Raw genomic sequence first — 19396 nt, 5'->3', positions numbered from 1 at the left:
ACCATCAAAATTGGTCTTCCTCCAGCTTAGAATTTCAACTTTTAGATCTGGTCTATCCTTTTCCATCACTATTTTAAAACTAATAGAAGTATGATTGCTGGCCCCAAAGTGATCCCCCACTGACACCTCAATCACCTGCCCTGCCTTATTTTCCAAAAGTACATCAAGTTTTGCTCCTTCCCTCGTAGGTACGTCCACATACTGATTGGTAGAAGGGGATTAAATTTTTTTCTTTAATGTATCTTGCAACCACCTAATCTCCCTGATGTCACCCACAGACTTACCACAAAGGAGTTCTGATGTTCTTGAAGTGTATTGGATACATTTCATTAGTTCTTAGTTGAAAAACATAACACTCAGAGAAATAGTTGTAGTATCCCTCCTCCGAGGTAGCATAGAGCACTCATATGCTCTTTTACAAAAATGTATTTATTAAATAATATTCTTGGATATTGTAAGGGGAAATCACTTATTTTTTCATGTACTTTCTAACTGGAGTTACTAGTTTCCAGCCAACATTTATTCTGTAAATTCCATTTTCACGCTTGTCGTCATCAAAAGACAAACATCTTTTGTGTCCTGTTCTTTCATTTTGTTTCTGTTGTTTTTATCACTAAGCATATAGTTCCATTTCTTATGAAAACTTTTGACTTCTGATAACTTAACTCTGACACCTCAAGCATTCTCCTGTTCCCAAATATTTGTTAGCTTTTAAAGTTTCCTTTTGGAGCCACATTTTGTTTCAGGCCACATAACTTTTTTGGCAATCAACTGCGGCCTTACCATTTTGAGGTTGCTCAATCCTCCTCATTCAGTGGGGCGGGAAGCAGAGGTTAATATTTAACTTGAGCCAAGAACTATCTTGCCACATCTATAGTCCTTAATCTAGCATTCCATTCCTCATGTTCCACTTCCTCTGTGATGAAGCAGTATAATTTACAGCCAACACAGCTCCCATCCAAAACCCTTTTTAAAAATCAAACTATGGTTTAACCTGAATTTAAATGTTCTTTTCCATTTTATGTCTGTTGTCTCAGGTAGACAGGAAATGTGCAAGAGCTCTCAGATTCACCAACTCTGGTTCTGATCATGGTGGCTAAGTTTCTGAATAGAAACAGATTTATTTTACCAGAGCTTCAAAATGTGTTTGTGCTTCTCAGGAGGAGTATAATGTAGCAAAAACTAGAAAATTAAAAGTCAGGAGAAGCTACAGGCTTGTGGTTGACCATAATTGATCTGTAAAAATCCATAATAAAGCTGCTCTAAATTTAATTTAAGTGGGAGGTGGCTTAAGTAAAACATGTATGTGAGAGAAATCTTCAGGGAAAGTGCTATATAGAGTCACAGAGTCTCCTGCAAAGAAGGCTAACTGGTGGAGTCCTCTATTATTCACCCTTTCGCTGCCAAAGCTTCAACATTTTTAAGATTTCTAGTTTCTTCAGTCATTTGAGGTCTCTAACAATGCTGCAGAACACAATCTTTTTTGAGAAATACTGAGGAAAAACATCTTTGGACTTTTTCCAACTTTATCTTCTCCTCCTCCTGTCATTTCCTGATACCTTACCAACTCAGGCTTTCAGTTCAACCTGCAGCCAGGTCTCAATGGCACCAACTGGTCTTAAAGTACATAGTATAGAAGCACTCTGTTTTTGCCACCAGCCTTGCCACCAGCTAAATAGAATTGGAAATAGTGGGTTACTGATGGGTAAGTGCTTGGTTCATTCTAAATTCCCACCTGACTGGTTTCCACAAAGACAGGTTAAAATTGACCTTAGAGACATTTTTAGGAAGAGTGGGACAATTTATTGATATTGTCGTCAGATAATGGTGTAGAAGATATGAGCTGATGTACATTATACAAAGCATTTCATTTTGTAGTTTGGTATTTTATACATTGTTGCCAGTCAATTCCACTCACCGTTAACTCAGTTTATTCAGACTTCAATCCTGCTTTCCCTTCACCTTTGACATCATCTCCCTCTGATTTATCTCCTCCTCCTCCTCCTCTGAAGCCCTACTTGGCTCTATCAATCCTGATTGCATCATCTATCAGTAATCACATCTATTTTCCCTCCAATCTGATGTCAATTTTCTTGATCTCTCTCAGTTGCAATCCTTGTTTACTCACAAAGCACTGGAAGACGAATTGAACAGAATTGATAACCAAAACTCAGAAAAGAAGAATGGCAACAGATTTGTCATTTTGATTGTGCGACTAGATAGTGGAGGTTTAAAAGCCTGTTCATAAAACAATAAATGGGATCCTGATTTTATTGATAGAGGATAGATTACAAAAGCCAGGAGGTTATGCCAAACTTCTATAAATGGTGCTTTGATCCTACGTGAAGGATTTTCAATTTTGAACATCACATTTTAGGAAAGATGTCAAGTTTTTGAAGAGAGTCCAATGGTTTTATGGGCAAGGGACTTCACTTATGTGGAGATATTTAAGAAGCTGTGCTCAACTTTTAACATGATATACTATTTGATGCCTACCCACTGCATTGTACAGATTTAGCATAATTTCCTTTTGTATTCTATTCCTGTATGAATAAAGCTGAGGATTTTTTTTAAATATAGCAGTCTTCTTAACTTGTCAACCCACTTTCAAACATTTGTGTTCATATAATGTTAAAAATCACACACACCAGGTAATAGTCCATGAGGTTTATTTGGAGGCACTAGCTTTCGGAACACTGCTCCTTCATCGGGTAGCTATGGAGCAGGATCACATAACACAGAATTTATAGCAAAGATTACAGTGTCATACAGCTAAAATTATATACTGAACAAACCTAGATTGCTGTTCAGTCTTGTCATGATTACATCTAATCCCAGACCTTTATGTTTCTGCACACCCTTGAAAATTGTACAATTTACTTCATATTGTCTGTTCTCACACTTCATTCCAAAATGTAACATTACGGACTTTTATGTATTATCTGACATCTGCTTTTTTGCATTTATTCTCCTGAAGTTTGTTATTGTCCTCCTCTTTGTCTATTACATCTCAATGTTTTGTATCATTTGAATCCTTTTGAAATTATGTTCCATATATGCAATTATTAGTCACATATTTAACGAAGAGCAGTAGTCTTTGAAATAACTCCACAGAGGCCAATATCCCATCACCAAGTCATCACTTACTTACATGTGAAGAGTCCTTGACACTGATCCAGCTCCCTCTGAGCCAGTTCTCAAAATGAACAGGATGTTTGACACTCCTGTCCAGCTGGTTGACCTCACTACAATCCTAGTACCAATCTCCAAGAAACTCATTGTATCCCTCTATGTAGTCTGAAAAGCCATAATTCACTCTTTCTTTCTGCCCCTCAGCTGATGTTGAATCCATACTTCAATCCCATGAAGCTAAATGGTGCCAACCTTTTCACTCTGTGGTATTTTGGCAAATGCCTTTTAAAATTCCAAATATAAATCATCAACCACATTGGCTAATCAGCTCCCTCTGTTGCTAAATCAAGCAACTTAATCAGGTGAGCCAAGCATGATTTGCCTCCAATGAATCCATGCTGACATTTGAAATAGAGAACTTTAAGAGGAGATTTGATGGAGCTGTTCAAAATCATGAATGCTTTTGATAAGATAAAAAGAAACAATGTCCAATAGTGAAAGGGTCAGTGGTAACTTGAAGAAACTTTTTTTTAATGCAGGCAGGTGAGATCTGAGCCAAACTGCTTGGATATACAGCATAAAGAGTGAAGGAAGCAAATTCATTAGGAGTATTTAGATGTGAACTAGCTAATTATTTGAAGAAAAGTCATTTACAGGCCTCCAGGTAAAGAGCAGGATGTGAGATTAATCATAAAGCATTGCCAAAAGGCAGCATGTTTGATTGAATGGCCTCCTTTAAGCTAAATCATTCCCTGATTGTGACATTTACTTTCTTGCATTTTATGGGAACTTGATCTCTGTAATCTACATGATTTGGAGGTGCCAGTGTTGGACTGGGGGGGTACAAAATTAAAAATCACACAACACCAGGTTATAGTCCAACAGGTTTAATTGAAAGCACTAACTTTTGGAGCGCCGCTTCTTCATCAGGTGGTTGTCAACCACCTGATGAAGGAGCAGCACCCCAAAAGCTAGTGCTTCCAAATAAACCTGTTGGACTATAACCTGGTATTGTGTGATTTTTAACTCTGTAATCTACAGCAGTGACTGCACTTAGCAATTATTTAGCTGGTTGCAATGCTCTTTGGGATGCCCTATAAGGCACTATGAAAACATAAAGTCCCTATATTGCAGATAAAAGCTTTTTGGCCCATCAGAACATCCGACCAGAACAATCCCCATAACTCTGCATTTAGAACATAGAACATTATAGCGCAGTACAGGCCATTTGGTCCTCGATGTTGCACCGACCTGTGGAACCAATCTGAAGTCCACCTAACCTACACTATTCCATTCTCATCCATATGCCTATCCAACGACCATATAAATGCCCTTAAAGTTGGCAAATCTACTACTGTTGCACATGGCTAAACCACAGGGCCCATACATCCCTGGACACTATGAGCAATTTACCATATACCTAGCATACACATCTTTAGGCCTTGGGAGAACACAGAGGCACGGCAGAAAAACCCATGCAGATACGGGGAGAACATGCAAACTCCACACAGTCACCCAAGGTTGGAATTGAACCTGGGTTCCTGGCACTGTGAGGCAGCAGAGCTAACCACTGATCCACCATGCCATCTGGTGTTTTTTTTTTCAAAATATTGTCTTTTCTATCTCATTTTGACACCAGTTTGGCAATTGGAAAGTTTAGCCTTTAGGAGAAGTTATGTCGAGGTGTAGATGTGACATTTGAGACCAATCCAAGTCAAATACGTTTCTCCAAGATCCCAGCATCCTAGATGACCATTTAAAATAAATTAGACAAAAGTGAGGACTGCAGATGCTGGAAATCAGAGTCTAGTTTAGAGTGGTGCTGGAAAAGCACAGCAGGCCAGGCAGCATCTAAGGAGCAGGAAAATCGACGTTTCAGGAGTCCTGATGAAGGACTTTTGCCCGAAACATCGATTTTCCTGTTCCTCAGATGCTGCCTGACTGGCTGTACTTTTCCAGCACCATTCTAATCTAGACATTTAAAATAAATTACTGTGTTTCAAAACTGTGACATTATGTCACAGAATGATCGTTATGAGGATATGTTCTACAAATTTATAAGACAATGGTTTGTGACCAGAATTTTCTCCAACGACCTTCTGAATTTTGCTGAGTAATAGGAAGAATGAGAGGCTGAACCTTCCCATACTGACCTTGTGTTTCTTTTGGCAGCTTCTTCATGAATTGATTGAGTGAATCGAGCAAACATAGAGTTAAATTTCTTGCAGAGAATCATGAGATGCGTTTATTTTTGACTGCCAAATGTGTTTGTTCAAATCAGTCAAAATAAATGATAACATTCAATGATTCACATCAAGCACGTTTCCACAACAGTGTATGCTATTTAAAAAAATCTTTGGAAATTCTGTAGGAGAAATAATTGGCTGGCAGTGACTTGAATGAGGATGATTACTGCATTGTGATTACAGTGTTTCCCTGTGATTTACATTCTGTATATTATTTTTCTGGTCCAATTACATTAACTAATCAGAGCCAAATTCACTTGCTGACAAAACCTAACTCAGACAGGGATTCTACAGTCCAAAGACAGGCAGACTTTATTTCAAAATGCTTTTGTACTTTAAATGTCCAAGAAACACAGTGTTGGCAAACTGAACCCATGATTGCAAATTATATTGGCCTCCTTGGTAACATGGAGATTTATTGATAGTCACCATTTAGTAAGATTTTCATGAAAACAATTCTGCACTGAATGCAAGGCCAGAAGCAAAAAACAGGTTAAAAACACTCCTGCAGCAATAGAATCTGATCACAGATCCTGGCCGATGTCTATACAAAGAAAGGTCAGCAATAACATCTTATAACAGAGAGAAAGTAACATCATTATCCAAACCCTCAGATTACAACGGGATCTTGATCAGATGGGCCAGTGGGTTGAGGCATGGCAGATGGAGTTTAATTTAGATAAATGCGAAGTGCTGCATTTTGGGAAAGCAAATTTAGCAGGATTTATAATCGTAAGTGAGCAAGTTTTGTTGAACAAAGAGACCTTGGAGAGCAGATTCATTGCTCATTGAAAGTAGAGTCACAGGTAGATTGGATAGTGAAGAAGGCATTTTGCATGCTTTCCTTTATTGTTCAGAATATTGAGTATAGGAGTTGGCAGGCCGTGTTGCGGCTGTAGTGTACATTGGTTAGACCACTTTTGGAACATTGCGTACTATTCTTGTCTCCTTCCTATCGGAAGGATGTTGTGAAACTTGAAAGGGTTCAGAAAAGGTTTGCAAGGCTAAAATCATGAGGGGCATGGATAGGATAAATAGACAAGGTCTTTTCCCTGGGGTAGGCAAGTCTAGAACTATAGGGCATAGGTTTAGGGTGAGAGGGAAAAGATATAAAAGACTCCTAAGGGGCAATTTTTTCATGCACAGGGTGGTATGTGTATAGAATGAGCTGCCAGAGGAAGTAGTGGAGGCTAGTACAATTGCATCATGTAAATGGCATCTGGATGGGTATATGAATAGGAAGGGTTTGGAGGGATATGGGCGGTGTGCTGGCAGGTGGGACTAGAGTGGGTTGGGATATCTGGTCGGCATGGACGAATTGGACGAAGGGTCTGTTTCCATGCTGTACATCTTTATGCCCAATGCCAACTTCTGAAGACCTCCCAACTTCATCCAAACCTACCACCCCTCTCTCATCAAGGAATTTTCCACACGACATTCAAGAGTCAACCACCTATTCCATAATAAAGCCAGAAATCAAACAGCAACCATGGTGGGGAGGATGGGAGTGTCGTGAAGTTATTGGAGATGATGCTTTGCTCAGTAATGCCAGTGGGCGAGCTTTGGAGCTGCCAATATTATACTCACCTGAGGGGTTCCAAGCCTCAGGTGGGTGATATTGGGTTGGAGGTCACAGAGTGGGACGGTGGGACAGTGGGCAGAGCAGCAACAGTGGGGTGAGTCACAGCACCCAACCCATTTCCCAATATCAGATCTTGTGTCTCTGAATGAAGGATTCCCCCACCAGAAGCCCAGGATTTACCTTTTGCGCTACCCGCATAGTGATTCGCCCATCCTAACTGGTTGAATACTAGTCTGGCGGGATTATGTCTTTAATATGATCTGGCAGCTCTTTTCCAAAGCTCTGAAAATATTTCCTCTCTAAAGTATTTTATCCAACACCCTTCTGAAAGTTCTGCATCCATTACCATTTCAAGCAGTGCATTTCAGCTCTGAACAATGCATCACATAAATCTTTTTCTTGCTGATGTCATCACTGTCTTTTTTTTGCCAATTATCTTAAATATATGTCTTCTTGTAACCAAACTTTCTCCTTACTCAAAATTTAAGACTTCCTATGATTTTGAAAACCACTGTCACATCTCACCTTAATTTTCTCTGCTCCCAGCACAGTGCCAGTTTCTCCAGTCCTTTCACATAACTCAAATCTCTCAGTCCTGTACTATTCCAAGGTCAGAAGTCAACATGACATCAAGTTATATTTGAAATCATCAATTCCTTTGATGATTGTGCTCCGAAAGTTTGTGATTTCAAATAAACCTCTTGGACTATAACCTAGTGTCATGTGACATCTGACCTTGTCTGTCCGAGTCCAACACAGGCACCCCCATGTCACCTGTACTATTCCAGTGTAAGTTCTTTGTACGTTCTTCAGGCCTTCAAATGACAGGCATTGTGGTCACGTGACTGAGTGCATGACAAACTCTAGTTGCATTTCTCAGGTAAAGAGGGTAAGCATTTCAATCTCTGCCAGCCTGAAAGAGCACTTTGCAGCCATAGAAGCAATCTGAATTAGAGTCACTGCTGTAACATAAAGAACATAAATGGTAAGGAATAGATGTATCGATGGAAACAATATCTTGTATATTGCTAATTTTAACAAGGGTATGAACTTTGAGCTGTAGGCTTTCTGTCTTGGCCCATAATATATGCAGAAGACTCAGAGATCAAAGGTTATTGTATCCGTGTTAAGTAATCTCCAGATTTACCTATGTTAATTGCCTTCTGTGTAGTTGAATGCTGTGTGCCACTTAGATGACAGCACTCTGCTAATGGTGTTCCCTCCCAATGGCCTTGGGCTGCCGAGTTTAGACACACTACAATAAACATTCAGGAATTGGCACTGCTTGCTGTGCAGCTGCCTGCTTACAGCAGTGAAACAAAGCTGCTCAATTGGCAGACAGATGGCACTGCCATCTGTCAAGTGTGTTGAAATGCATTAGGTTTACTCTGAAAAGGAGATAAACAGTGATGCAGAGAACTGTACAAGCTCAGATCATTAGTTTGAAGCTATCCATAAATTCAAAGAAAAATATTTCCCTGGAAATCAAACATGCAGCTGTTGAAAGATGAAGTGGACAGGCAAAAATACAACTGTTAGAGAGTGGCTCATACAATGTTTACATTGTTTATTCCATTCACAGTACATTCAGCTTCTGCAGTGAAAAAAAATCAGCATATTTCATATTTTAAAATAAATTGTAAAAGTCTTCTCACTCGCTTCTTTTTTCAATAAAACCAACACTTACTACAGGCCAACTAAGCATTACACAAAGGAACTTGTCAGTTGGAAGCTGGTATTTCAGAATGAATTTCACATACAAACCATAAAATACAAATTGTTCTGAAGCATCAACTGTTTCTCTCAAAGCAGACGCTGCCAGACCTGCTGAGTTTCTTCAGCAATTTTGTTTTTATTCCAGATCTCCAGCATCTTGAGTAATCTGCTTTTATTTACTGCAAACATTTGTTAGTGATTTTACAATGCAATGCACTTATAGCATATTCCATTTCACTCTTTCTATGGCATTGACCCAAAAGTGCATGCAGTAAAACAACAGAAAGAGGAATTTGATATGAACTTATAAATGCAAATTATTTCTTTCATTTCAAACATCTGCACAATATCATCACTGACAGTAATTCCCAGGGTTATATTATACAAATTATTTTAATATTTATATAAAAATGAATATGACAGTAAAGGAGAAAAAATACTGTTCCTGCCAAATGATTAGACTGAAGAGAGAGACTCAAGGTGTAATGCGATATAGTTGTACCAGTTGATGAGTGGTTGACTTCCACCGAAAGCGACATGATTTCAGATCTCAAAGCTCCCAAATGGTGAGTTAGGTTAGTCAGTTTCCCCTAAGTATGTAAAGCTTGTGATGTTTTTCGATCTTTACCTCATTTTTCTTATGCATAGACTATTTCTATCAGCAAAGCCTCACTACCTATTAAGCAGATGTGCCTTCACACAGCAGATATCTGAATAACAAAACAGAAATTGTTGGGAAAACTCAGCAGGTATGGACAGCATTTGTGCAGAGAAAGCAGAGGTAATGTTTCAGGTCCAGTGACCCTTCTTCAGAACTGGATCTGGAATGTTAACTCTGCTTTTTTTTTCACAGATGCTGCCAGATGTGCTCATTTTTTCCAGCAATTTCTGATTTTCTTCCTGATTTCCAGCATCCACAATTCCTTGGGTTTTTCTGTTTGGGATATCTGAATAATTGCATTTGTGATGTGCCAAGGAATCAGATGACTAACAGAAACCCTTGGAATTTAATTGCTCACTAGATATTTCACTCATCCTTATTTGAAATGCTATGGTTTAAACTATAAGTTGGGTCATTAAACACATTTATTCACAGAGAATTTTTAATAATGCAGTAATAAAGACAAACAGCAAATTTGTGGTATTATGCTGAACCTAGCAAGTAATCTTGGTTCAAGTTTAACATTGTTACGTGCTAATTTTCCTTCTCTGAAACTAAGAGATATCATCTATGTCCTTAGGACCGGGAGTGTATCTGTTTCTCTTAATTCATTGAGAGGGTATAGGTGGACAGAGGATCCCTTGAAGGGCTAGAGTTGTGCAAAGAGTTAAAGCCAGCAGGATGGCTTAACCTACAGTTTGTCCATTGTTCTCACTGCTTCTGACTGTATTATATACTAAATATTGATGCAGATATTCTGTGCAGTAGGGAGTGTTTGTAAACTTACCTTCATATGGACCCGGACAGAGTATGCTTGTGGACCCCTGCTGATCTGTTACTGCAGCCGCCATTCTCCTCCCTGCTCCCACACTGATAAACAATCGATTTTGGGGCCTCTGTCAGCAATGCATCTGGAGAATTGCAAACCATGCCAGGCACCCACAGTTTGCCATAATTATTAAGATAAGGTCCACAGCCTAATTTTGGGAATATTTTGGCTGGAGAAGGCTGCTTACAAGCTGTTATTAAATTGGTATAGTGATTATTTACTGAGGACCTGACTGTTAAATTTTTTTTCCGTTCTCATGGTTGGTGTGTGCTTTATGACCTATTTTGGTATTTTAAGTTTTATTTAGCAGCCATTGATGTTCCTAATGTTTATATTTTTATTCTTTTCACAGTCCTGGTATCTGGGATAGTTGAAGTTCCCTTTCAAGTATTACAGAAGCTATTTAATCATGTTTCAAGAAACATGGTCGAGCGTCAACTTTGGTTTCAAGTTTAAAACAGAGAGAAACAAGGGAGAAGACTATTTATCGACTCGCCTTTAAAAGAAAATGAAAAGTCAGAAACACTATCATCTTACCAACATGTTCCGAAGATGGGTGCAATTCACTTCTTCCATTGGCTGAAGCTTAGCCTGAGGTTTCCCCATCTGTTTTATGCAAATAAGCCTTTATACTTCTTAAAAAAAATTTCAGAACAAAGTTTACTAAATCTGCTTTTGAAAGGGTGGGAAAATTCATCTTCATTAGTCGAACATAATTTAAAGTTACATTATGGTTTTCTTTTGATTTCTCCTTTTTAAAGAGTAAAGGAAGCATTACTTACATGAAGGATGGATGCGCAGTATTGTGCATAATCATTTAGAAGCCATCCAAACTTAGTCTTCAAGTGCTGAAATGCACAGAATGAGTATAGCTGTGCATTGGAATACCTGAGGTCAATTAAAAGTTATCACAGTTTAGGACAATTCTTCACATTTATTGAAATCATTCTTGATTGTAACAATGTGCACAGTTTTTGTTTACTAACTTCATTGCAAAGTTCTAAACATCATAAAAACATGCACTAATGAAGCCTACACATTGGAGACCATCACTTCAATATGGCTAATTCATTAGCTTGACGTCAAGTTATATTCCTTGTTTCTGTTTCAGACATTTGGGCAAGCTAAACATAAGAAAGAATATTTTTCTACTACACAAATAAATGTGTTTAATGCATTGGTTAAAAAATCAAACAACTGTTCGGACTGGCATATTTAAAATTAGACAGTTCCTTGGTACCAACATTGCAGTTCAAACTAACCAGGGTGATATTTCCCTCGTCTCAACCTGTCAGTTACTGGGAACATCATGAAGCAAGTTCTCTTCCATTGCTTGTAAACTAAAGAAGATACTAAATATATTCGGTGTTAGAAACATCCTGCACCACAGGTTGGTCAGTGAATGATTTAATTTGCCTAAAACTTTAAACACATTTTCAGAATTATTTAACCACAGCATACCATAAAGCAAACCATTCAGTAACATCGCTTACTATTTCTCAATTACAATTTTCCCACCCTACTTAGTTTTTGCATGTAGCTAATAGCACAGATGAAGATGCTCATCTACCAGAGCAGTAGATTTATTGGTTTTAGTTATTATCGCTTCTTCACTAGTGCATGACATAGACCAGAAAATACATACCTAGCTTTTGGTGATAATGTTGGGAGGCAAAGGGTGGCTGCAGATTGAGTGTGGGGAAGTTCTTCATACGCAATGCAAGTGCAAGGCCTCACGCTACCATACATACTTTACCTTTCCCTCCTGCTACAGGTTGCATTTATTTTCACAATTAAACATACAACTAGCTGCAAACTCAGAGTATCTTTAGCTTAGTGGAATACATTTTGGGAGCAGGGTAGAAAATTGTTTCAAGATCAATATTTTTGTGTATTTTTTAATTGTAAAGTTAAACACAATGTGTTTAGACCCTCCCCCCCACCAACCCCACCCCAGGTAATTACACCTTTCTGCCAGTAGCTTATTTTACAAAAGAACAGCAGCAGAATTGAACAAGGTCTAACTTGGTTTCAAAAAGATTCTTGGGAAGGTAATGTCCAATCAATAGTCAACTTTAAATTGGGGAAATAAAGATAGTGGTGGTTTTTAAAGGAACAGGTTAACTGCCTGTTTAGCAGAGACAAAAAAAATCTTTTGTAAAGATTTAAGAGGCAAGTGCAATTGAAAGGAAGCAAATTTGTATCTTAGTGATTCTTTGTAACTTGTCCTTGTACCCCAGGACTGTAAACAGGGGAAAATTGTCGCCAGGCGACTGTGGCACAAAAGTGCACCCTAACCCGCCCCCCCCTCCCCCACCCACCTTTCACAGGTGAACACAAATGCCTTAGTCAGTATGTTACTTGTTATTTTATTTTTTTAACCAGAGGGTAGCCAGCTGCACTCTCATAAAATTAAAAAGACAGCACTTGTGCACATAATATCATTCGTTAAACTGACACATATCAAAAGCAATATTTGGCATAATTTAGTTTTGTTCACAACTGAATGCTTTTGACAAAAGTAGCCTGCATCTGAACAAATTTCTCTCCATGTAAGCTTATATTTCTTGGTTAGGTACAGCCTTCCCTGAGCTAAATGCTGGCATCCAAACCTCACAAGAGTGTAAACAGCAACAGTGAGGCAAACTCTAAACGTATTTATATTGACATGTTATTTTTCATCAAAGGTGCTGAGTGATGCATGGTGCTTTGATAGTAAACTTTGTGATCCAGCAAAAAAAGATCAGCTGAATTGCTGAATTCTGACGTGCATGGCAACTATGTGCGGGCTTCACTCTTTTCCCTACAAAATCCTTTCCTAATTTGCACGGAATTTTATACCACATTATGTGCCTTGCCTTTGAGAAAAAAATGTTTAAAAAAATCCTTGGTATCACTGCACAATCTTTTGGCTGCATGTATGGTTGCTTGTCATTAAAAAAAAAAGTTGCCATTGGTAAAAATGTAAGGGTTTATGATTTTTGCTTCATAGGACATTGTAACAGCACTAATTATCAGTATTCCAGTGATTCTGTGGACTTTCGTATAGAATATATTCATCTTGCGGTCATGTAGGAACATTGCTTTTGGACGTTATTTGTCACTAATACTTTAATGGAAAGTGTTTCATTTTTAATTCTCCCTACTTGCGTCTTCCAGCTCCTTTTATTTTGAATCTTTGGAAAATATGCAATACCAGTCTTGTCTATCGTGATAGAGCATTTAGCTTGTTTAATCATTTTGAGTTAGCACACTTGATAACTACAACATCATACTTTTCTATTTTTTTTAAATATTAATTTTGTTTTAATTGACCAAAGTTGGTGCTGCTCTCTATACAGAAAGAAAAATAGGTCCTTCTCCTGTTATAAGTAATGCTTGATGCATGATTAGGGAAGGCTGAAAATGGGGGAGGGGGGAAATGTATATTTACAGTACAGCTGTGAAGCACCACACTGGCAACACATTATAAAAACAAGGTTAGTCTTGTTTTATTTTCCTGTGTGTCCTGGTGGCTAAAGCATTGGATGCTAGATTATAATTTCCTTAATTAGAATAAACTGGACAGGCTCCATTTCGCAAAGTACAGTGGCAGCTGATTAGGCAATTGATGTAATAAATCCACTGGGCCCAACATTTTGACCCAGTGCGGTACAAGCCTCTATAAGTTGTAAATTGTCAAACTGTTTTCAATCAAGTAAATGTTTTTCTTGCATGTTGTTTCGGGAGATTTGGATTTCAACAGTGCATTAATCTCTAATTTTGACTAAAGATAGGATTCCTTTGCGCTACTTTTTAAAAAAAAATTGTTGACTCAATTACAACTCTTGGTATGCAGAACTTCTTTGTCCTTTGTACCAGAATCTGGTTCGAAAAGGAAATAGGTCACATCATTTCTATAGATATGTGCACTATTCAGCCAGGCCCTAAGTGCTTCACAGCCTACACTGTCAACTGGCCTGAACTTTAAGGGGAAGCTTCTATTCTAGTCCGAATATGAAAAACCATGAATTAAAGTTGTACATAAAGAATCAACAAATGAATAACACAAAGCAATAGTTGTGGGGTGTCAATTTGGCATGGTAGCATTGTTCAACAAAATTGCCATCTACACAAAGGTGGAATGATAAAATGATAACCAAGACATATATAGCTCTGCTTTAAGACCCTACTAATGTCTCCGAGCTTTAATAATTTGTGTTTAATTGACACTTGGTATGCTAACTGGGATGCTGCACAAGGGGTACAAGAAATAGGGGAATGCCAGCAAGTTTGATCCTTGTCACATCCTTGTCTTGGACATTAGCTGCCTTCTTTGCAGACTGTGTAATTTGTATGCTGTATAGTTTTATTAAGTATGTTTTACTTAATCAACCCTATTTTATAAGGCAAAGACTTTTGTAATGAGAAAAGTACAAAAAAAGTTTCATTACACTGGCTTATTAAGAATGTTCAGCATTATATACCATTTGTAGAGTATTCTTCCTCCATGGGAACTGGATTTGAGTTAAACTCTCCTGTTACCCTTATTGTATTTAAATACAGTAATGTCCTCATTTTTATGGTTTTGCATATTCCTATACTTTAAAAGTATAGGCTTCTGGTGTAAAAGAGCCATTGTAAATGGAAAAAATGCTTTATTTTATGAAGAGTAATTATGTCAAACTTGTAAGAAACACTTGGAATTTTGAGAAGGAGTGTTGTCATTGTAGTCTCTTTGACTGTTTTAAAGAAAAAAAGTCTGTAGACTTTCAAGTGCTAAACTGGTGGGAGTAGAACAGATTATGTGTACTCTTTGTAGGGCTAGGGAGCCCGACAAATTGTTGTATGCAATGTACAGTATTGTTTGTGCAAAGGACAATGCAATGCTGGTAGCTAGTTTATTTTTAAGGCAGGACAGAAAACATTGTTTACATGTGTATTCCAACCCTTGGCAATGGCTGACTGCATGCTCCGTGAAATCCTTGTATAAGAATTCCTTTAGGGAATTCTCTTCCATCGTTCAGACTCTCAAGCAGGATAGAATGCTGCCACAGTCAAACATGTGACTTATTATTATTCCTAAAGGGGTTCTGAGTTGGCTAATAACTTTTGTTGGGAAATGTAGGGTGAACACTGTCACTAGTGCAGTTTTGCAGCCGCAGTTATATGCAGTGCAGACAATGAGGAGATCTTTGTCCTTTTAATTGAGGAATTTTCAAGATCCATCAAACCTTTCTGCATTTAATAGAACCTTCTAACTTTTATTGTCACCTCATCAGTGTTTCTTTTCCTGTAACATTCCATTTTACAATTGACTGACAGGCCACTTAATTCAACGCACATAAAACTCTTTCCACTTTCTCTTAAGCAGAAGGAAATATGTGTCTCCATTCTCCAAGTCATACTTCCAAAATTTACAATGACAGACATTGATATTTTTCAGTCCTGCCAGTTTTGAAGTTTCAGTTTTTTTTACCTGTCAGCTGGAAAAGCAATTTTTAAAAAATTGAATGAAATGTGTAAAAGCACATTACTTTTACTTTCAATGAAATTCACTGAATTTATTATCCCCCTGATGTATTTTTGGTGGATCTGTAAAGCACTGCTAAATAATATAATTTTCAATTAAAGTCCAAAATACAGTCTTGTTCACTGTGATTAATAAATTTTTTTCAATGAAGTTTCTAGCTAAAATTTTCATCAAGGGAAACCCCAAGATTCTTAAAGTTTAACCTCCAGAAGATACCAATAAATTCTGAGCTTTGTCAAACACTGGGTGTTAAAACAACCTGCTGTTGATCTAGGTGATTGGTGTCCCCTAACAACTACTGTTTTGATTTCACTGATGTGATGCTGTCAAGGATAAAGTGGGTGTACGCATCCAAACAACTCAACTCACCATTCAGTCTGCACAGTAAAGGTCTGCAAAACTTGTGCTGTAAGATAGCATGCACTAGATGTCAAGGCATCCAATCAGGAACTGACAAAATTTATTTCCCTTCTCAAACCCTGGACAAATTTGCACTGTTCCACATCTTTCACCTTTTCCGTTTCTGCAATAACTCGAGGCAGGGACTGAAACGGAACAAGCTGCCATTGACATTGCCATTAGTCACAGCGTTAGTAAAGCCAACACCATTCTTAGGTCTACACCACAGATATATTTTTTCTAAGGTTTTATCTAACCCCCTGCAAAATGTGCCAGTTGCTTCAGTTAGCCTGAAGGGAATATGCAAATTCCATCACAATTTCCATTTTTTTTCTGTTGTGCAGCTCCTTTGCAGCAATGCGCAATGACACACATTAAGCAGCCAGATTACATTTTGTAGAAAGCAGTAGATATACTGGTATTGTTGTTTCACATACACAGCTCATCTAAACATCTGTAACTGGGTCTCTGGAAATCTCTTTGAAAGACAGTAAGTGAAAAGGAAACGCATGAGTTCTCAAGGACAGCTAAAGAGACACCTGACTGACTGTCATTGTAAAGGCATTTTAGTCAGACTGTGCAAAACTCTGAATTGCAAGAAAGTTTGTGAAAGTTCTTGTTGATGTGCTAATGCACAAAGCATTTTTCAGGCTGGTTTGGAAATTCAGTTTTCCACCTCTGACAATCAGACTGAGAAGGCCTCAGCCTTGATTACATGGTAGGTGAATGTTAATTGGGTTCTGTGTGATGTGGACTTTGCAGAGCCCAGTATTCATCCCTGTACATTTTAAACTTTTAAGATTACCTCCACCAAGATAATGTTATTCCTAAAACCTGCTTTTATTAACTGTACCCCATCTACATTTTTTAGACATTAAGATTATTAACTATTGTTAGATTCTTTTATATTTTACAAAATCAAATACTTTCCAGTGCTTAACTGATTCAAACCCTGTACGCATAATGTCAGGAATACAGTCCCAAATTCTGGATCTCTCTAATTGGAACGTTCAGTTCTCAGAGTCCAAAGCCCAAAACTAACTGTTGTTAGTGTGCACTAAGCTCTGCAAAGGAGGAGGCCAGGGGAGTTAGGTAGTGAAAGAAGCACTGTAGTTCAGTTGTGCTCCTGTACAACAATGTTAAAAAAAAGTTGGGAAGTCTGGCAGCCAGGAAGAAAAAACATTGATCTAGCATTGATCCCATTAAACTAATGGAAACAGTTAAATATCCCAGCAATGCAACAAATGTCCTCGGAATTCAATGATTAAAAATTTCATACAAAGCAAATTGGTTAATTCTTCTTTTTCACAACATTGTGAACTGAAGATAATTTCACACCCAGGCCTTCTTTGAAAATCATTTTGTTAAACATTGAAGAATGCTGATGATAGGAATTGCTCAGCACGATTCAAGGTTCCTGTACAAACAGCGTATCATCTTATACTCATTGAATTCCTGGGTAACATTTGTTTACTCTGTACCACAAGTTTGTCAGGCGATTTCTTTTCAAAAATTAGAAAGTTTTGATTACATTTAATAATTAATACTATTCCTTTAAATTGTATATTGTATTTCCAGTATTCTAGATCTGTTTGTTCTTGCAATACAATCTCGTGGAGGTGCATGTTCAAAAGATTATTTCTGCACAGAAGCATATACACAAATATTGATTATTTCAATATTGTGAAGCTCATTTTGAAGAAATAAAAATTCAGTCAGTGCACTATCATAAACCTAAGGTGCAGCTACAACATTTAAAAGACATTTGGATAAGTATAATTGTAGGACAGGTTTGGAGGGATATGGGCCAAACACAGACAGGTGGGGCAGGTTTAGTTTAGGAACATGGTTGGCGTGGTCTAGTTGAACCAAAGGGTCTGTTTCCATGCTGTATGACTCTATGACTATTGTATTTTATTGCAAGCCAGTAACCAAAGGAAATATGTTTCAAAGCCTTAATCCATCTACAGAACCCAAATGAGGCAGCTCCATGTAAGCAAGGTTATGCTTCGCGTGCTTTGATCCATCTGCACTGAATTTTACTGAATGAAATAGCCAGAAAATAGGCAAAAGATCCATCAATGCAGCATATTTTCTGCATATAACCCATAGGGAGTAATCTGTTGATTAGCATGACAGCAGCAAAGAAGGAGGAATAAATTCATCTTCCTCTTTTTTTCTAAATCTGAGCTTTGATGCTGATCATAGTTGTATAGAGGGCAATGATCTGATAAGCAGTTGCATTATTCTCTGCAGTTGTTTCTAACAATTTTAACAAGCCAGCAGAAAAGTACCAAAAACATTTTTAATAAATGCAGTGCCTGATAATCGACTGCTGGATTCAATTTTGCTTTGCAAGACCTGGTTTTCACAGTTTGTCATTTTTTTAAAGTCTTTGTTGCACAGGCTCTATGACAAATGTCCTTTGAACATCACTGTTGTAATTCCATATGTATTACATCACACATATTCTGGGAAGAGAATATTTCTCTGAGAACACGTTGAGACCGTGTTATTTCTGAGGGTTTTTCATTATATTTTAGAATATTACGGTAGTTACCACAGTAGTTAACCGCTTGCTTGCTGCACAGACATACACACACTACACACCAGGACAAACTTGTGGCTCTTTAGTTGCTTGAAGCAAACTTCTGACAAAATAAAACCTTTCATGATCACAGTTCTACTCCAACAACTAAAAATAATCATTTATTTTGATTGTATTTGTCTTTTGATTTTTAGCTAATTATGTAAAGGGACACTTGTACAAAGACCAGCATCTTTCCTGCTGCTTTTGTACACAGATGTACAGTATATACGTAACTAAATCACCACTCGTTTTAAACTGGTGTGAACTCAGCTTGACATTTGATTATAATTGTATTCAGCCATTACTGTTAGCAGCTGCTCATACTACATACAATTACTGGAAGTGAATATGTTTCCCTATGCAAAAAAAGTTAAAAAAAAATAAACAAGCTATGCTACAGTTCTGACTCTGGTGTTTTCTTTGAAGCTTTTCATCATGGGAAGTATTGTGACCACTCTGCATTTCTCAGAACTTTATTTTTGCAGAGGATGTGTTTCTTTACTGAGCAACTACGTAAGGAAATAATCTACCAGTGAAACCTTTAACTTATTTTCATAGGCTCTTGAAAAATATTGGACCACTCAGGTTGAAAAGTGACAAGAAGGAAAAGTGGAGTGTTGTGATCAGGTGACACCAAAATTGGCTCTCAAAGCGGATTTTACAAAAAGACAGCTGAAGGAGTTAGAGTTCCATGAATCTTGGATAAAATTAACTAGAGTAGGAAACAAT

General features: G+C 37.7%; 1 protein-coding gene across 1 annotated transcript in view; it reads left to right on the top strand.

Moving 5' to 3' along the window:
• nfic (nuclear factor I/C) overlaps positions 1-19066 on the top strand; it is a 475870-nt gene extending 456804 nt beyond the window's left edge. The window contains exon 12 of the mRNA XM_060845893.1: positions 10519-19066. Within this exon, the coding sequence (XP_060701876.1) occupies positions 10519-10536 (18 nt within the window). The 3' untranslated portion in view covers positions 10537-19066. The remainder of the gene's footprint in view (positions 1-10518) is intronic.
• Positions 19067-19396: the final 330 nt, after the last annotated feature.

Source organism: Hemiscyllium ocellatum, chromosome 28, assembly GCF_020745735.1.
Source record: "Hemiscyllium ocellatum isolate sHemOce1 chromosome 28, sHemOce1.pat.X.cur, whole genome shotgun sequence".
In the NCBI taxonomy this organism is placed as follows: Eukaryota; Metazoa; Chordata; class Chondrichthyes; order Orectolobiformes; family Hemiscylliidae; genus Hemiscyllium; species Hemiscyllium ocellatum.
The sequence above is the reverse complement of the archived record's forward strand: the minus strand, read 5'-3'. Positions and strand labels throughout refer to the sequence as shown.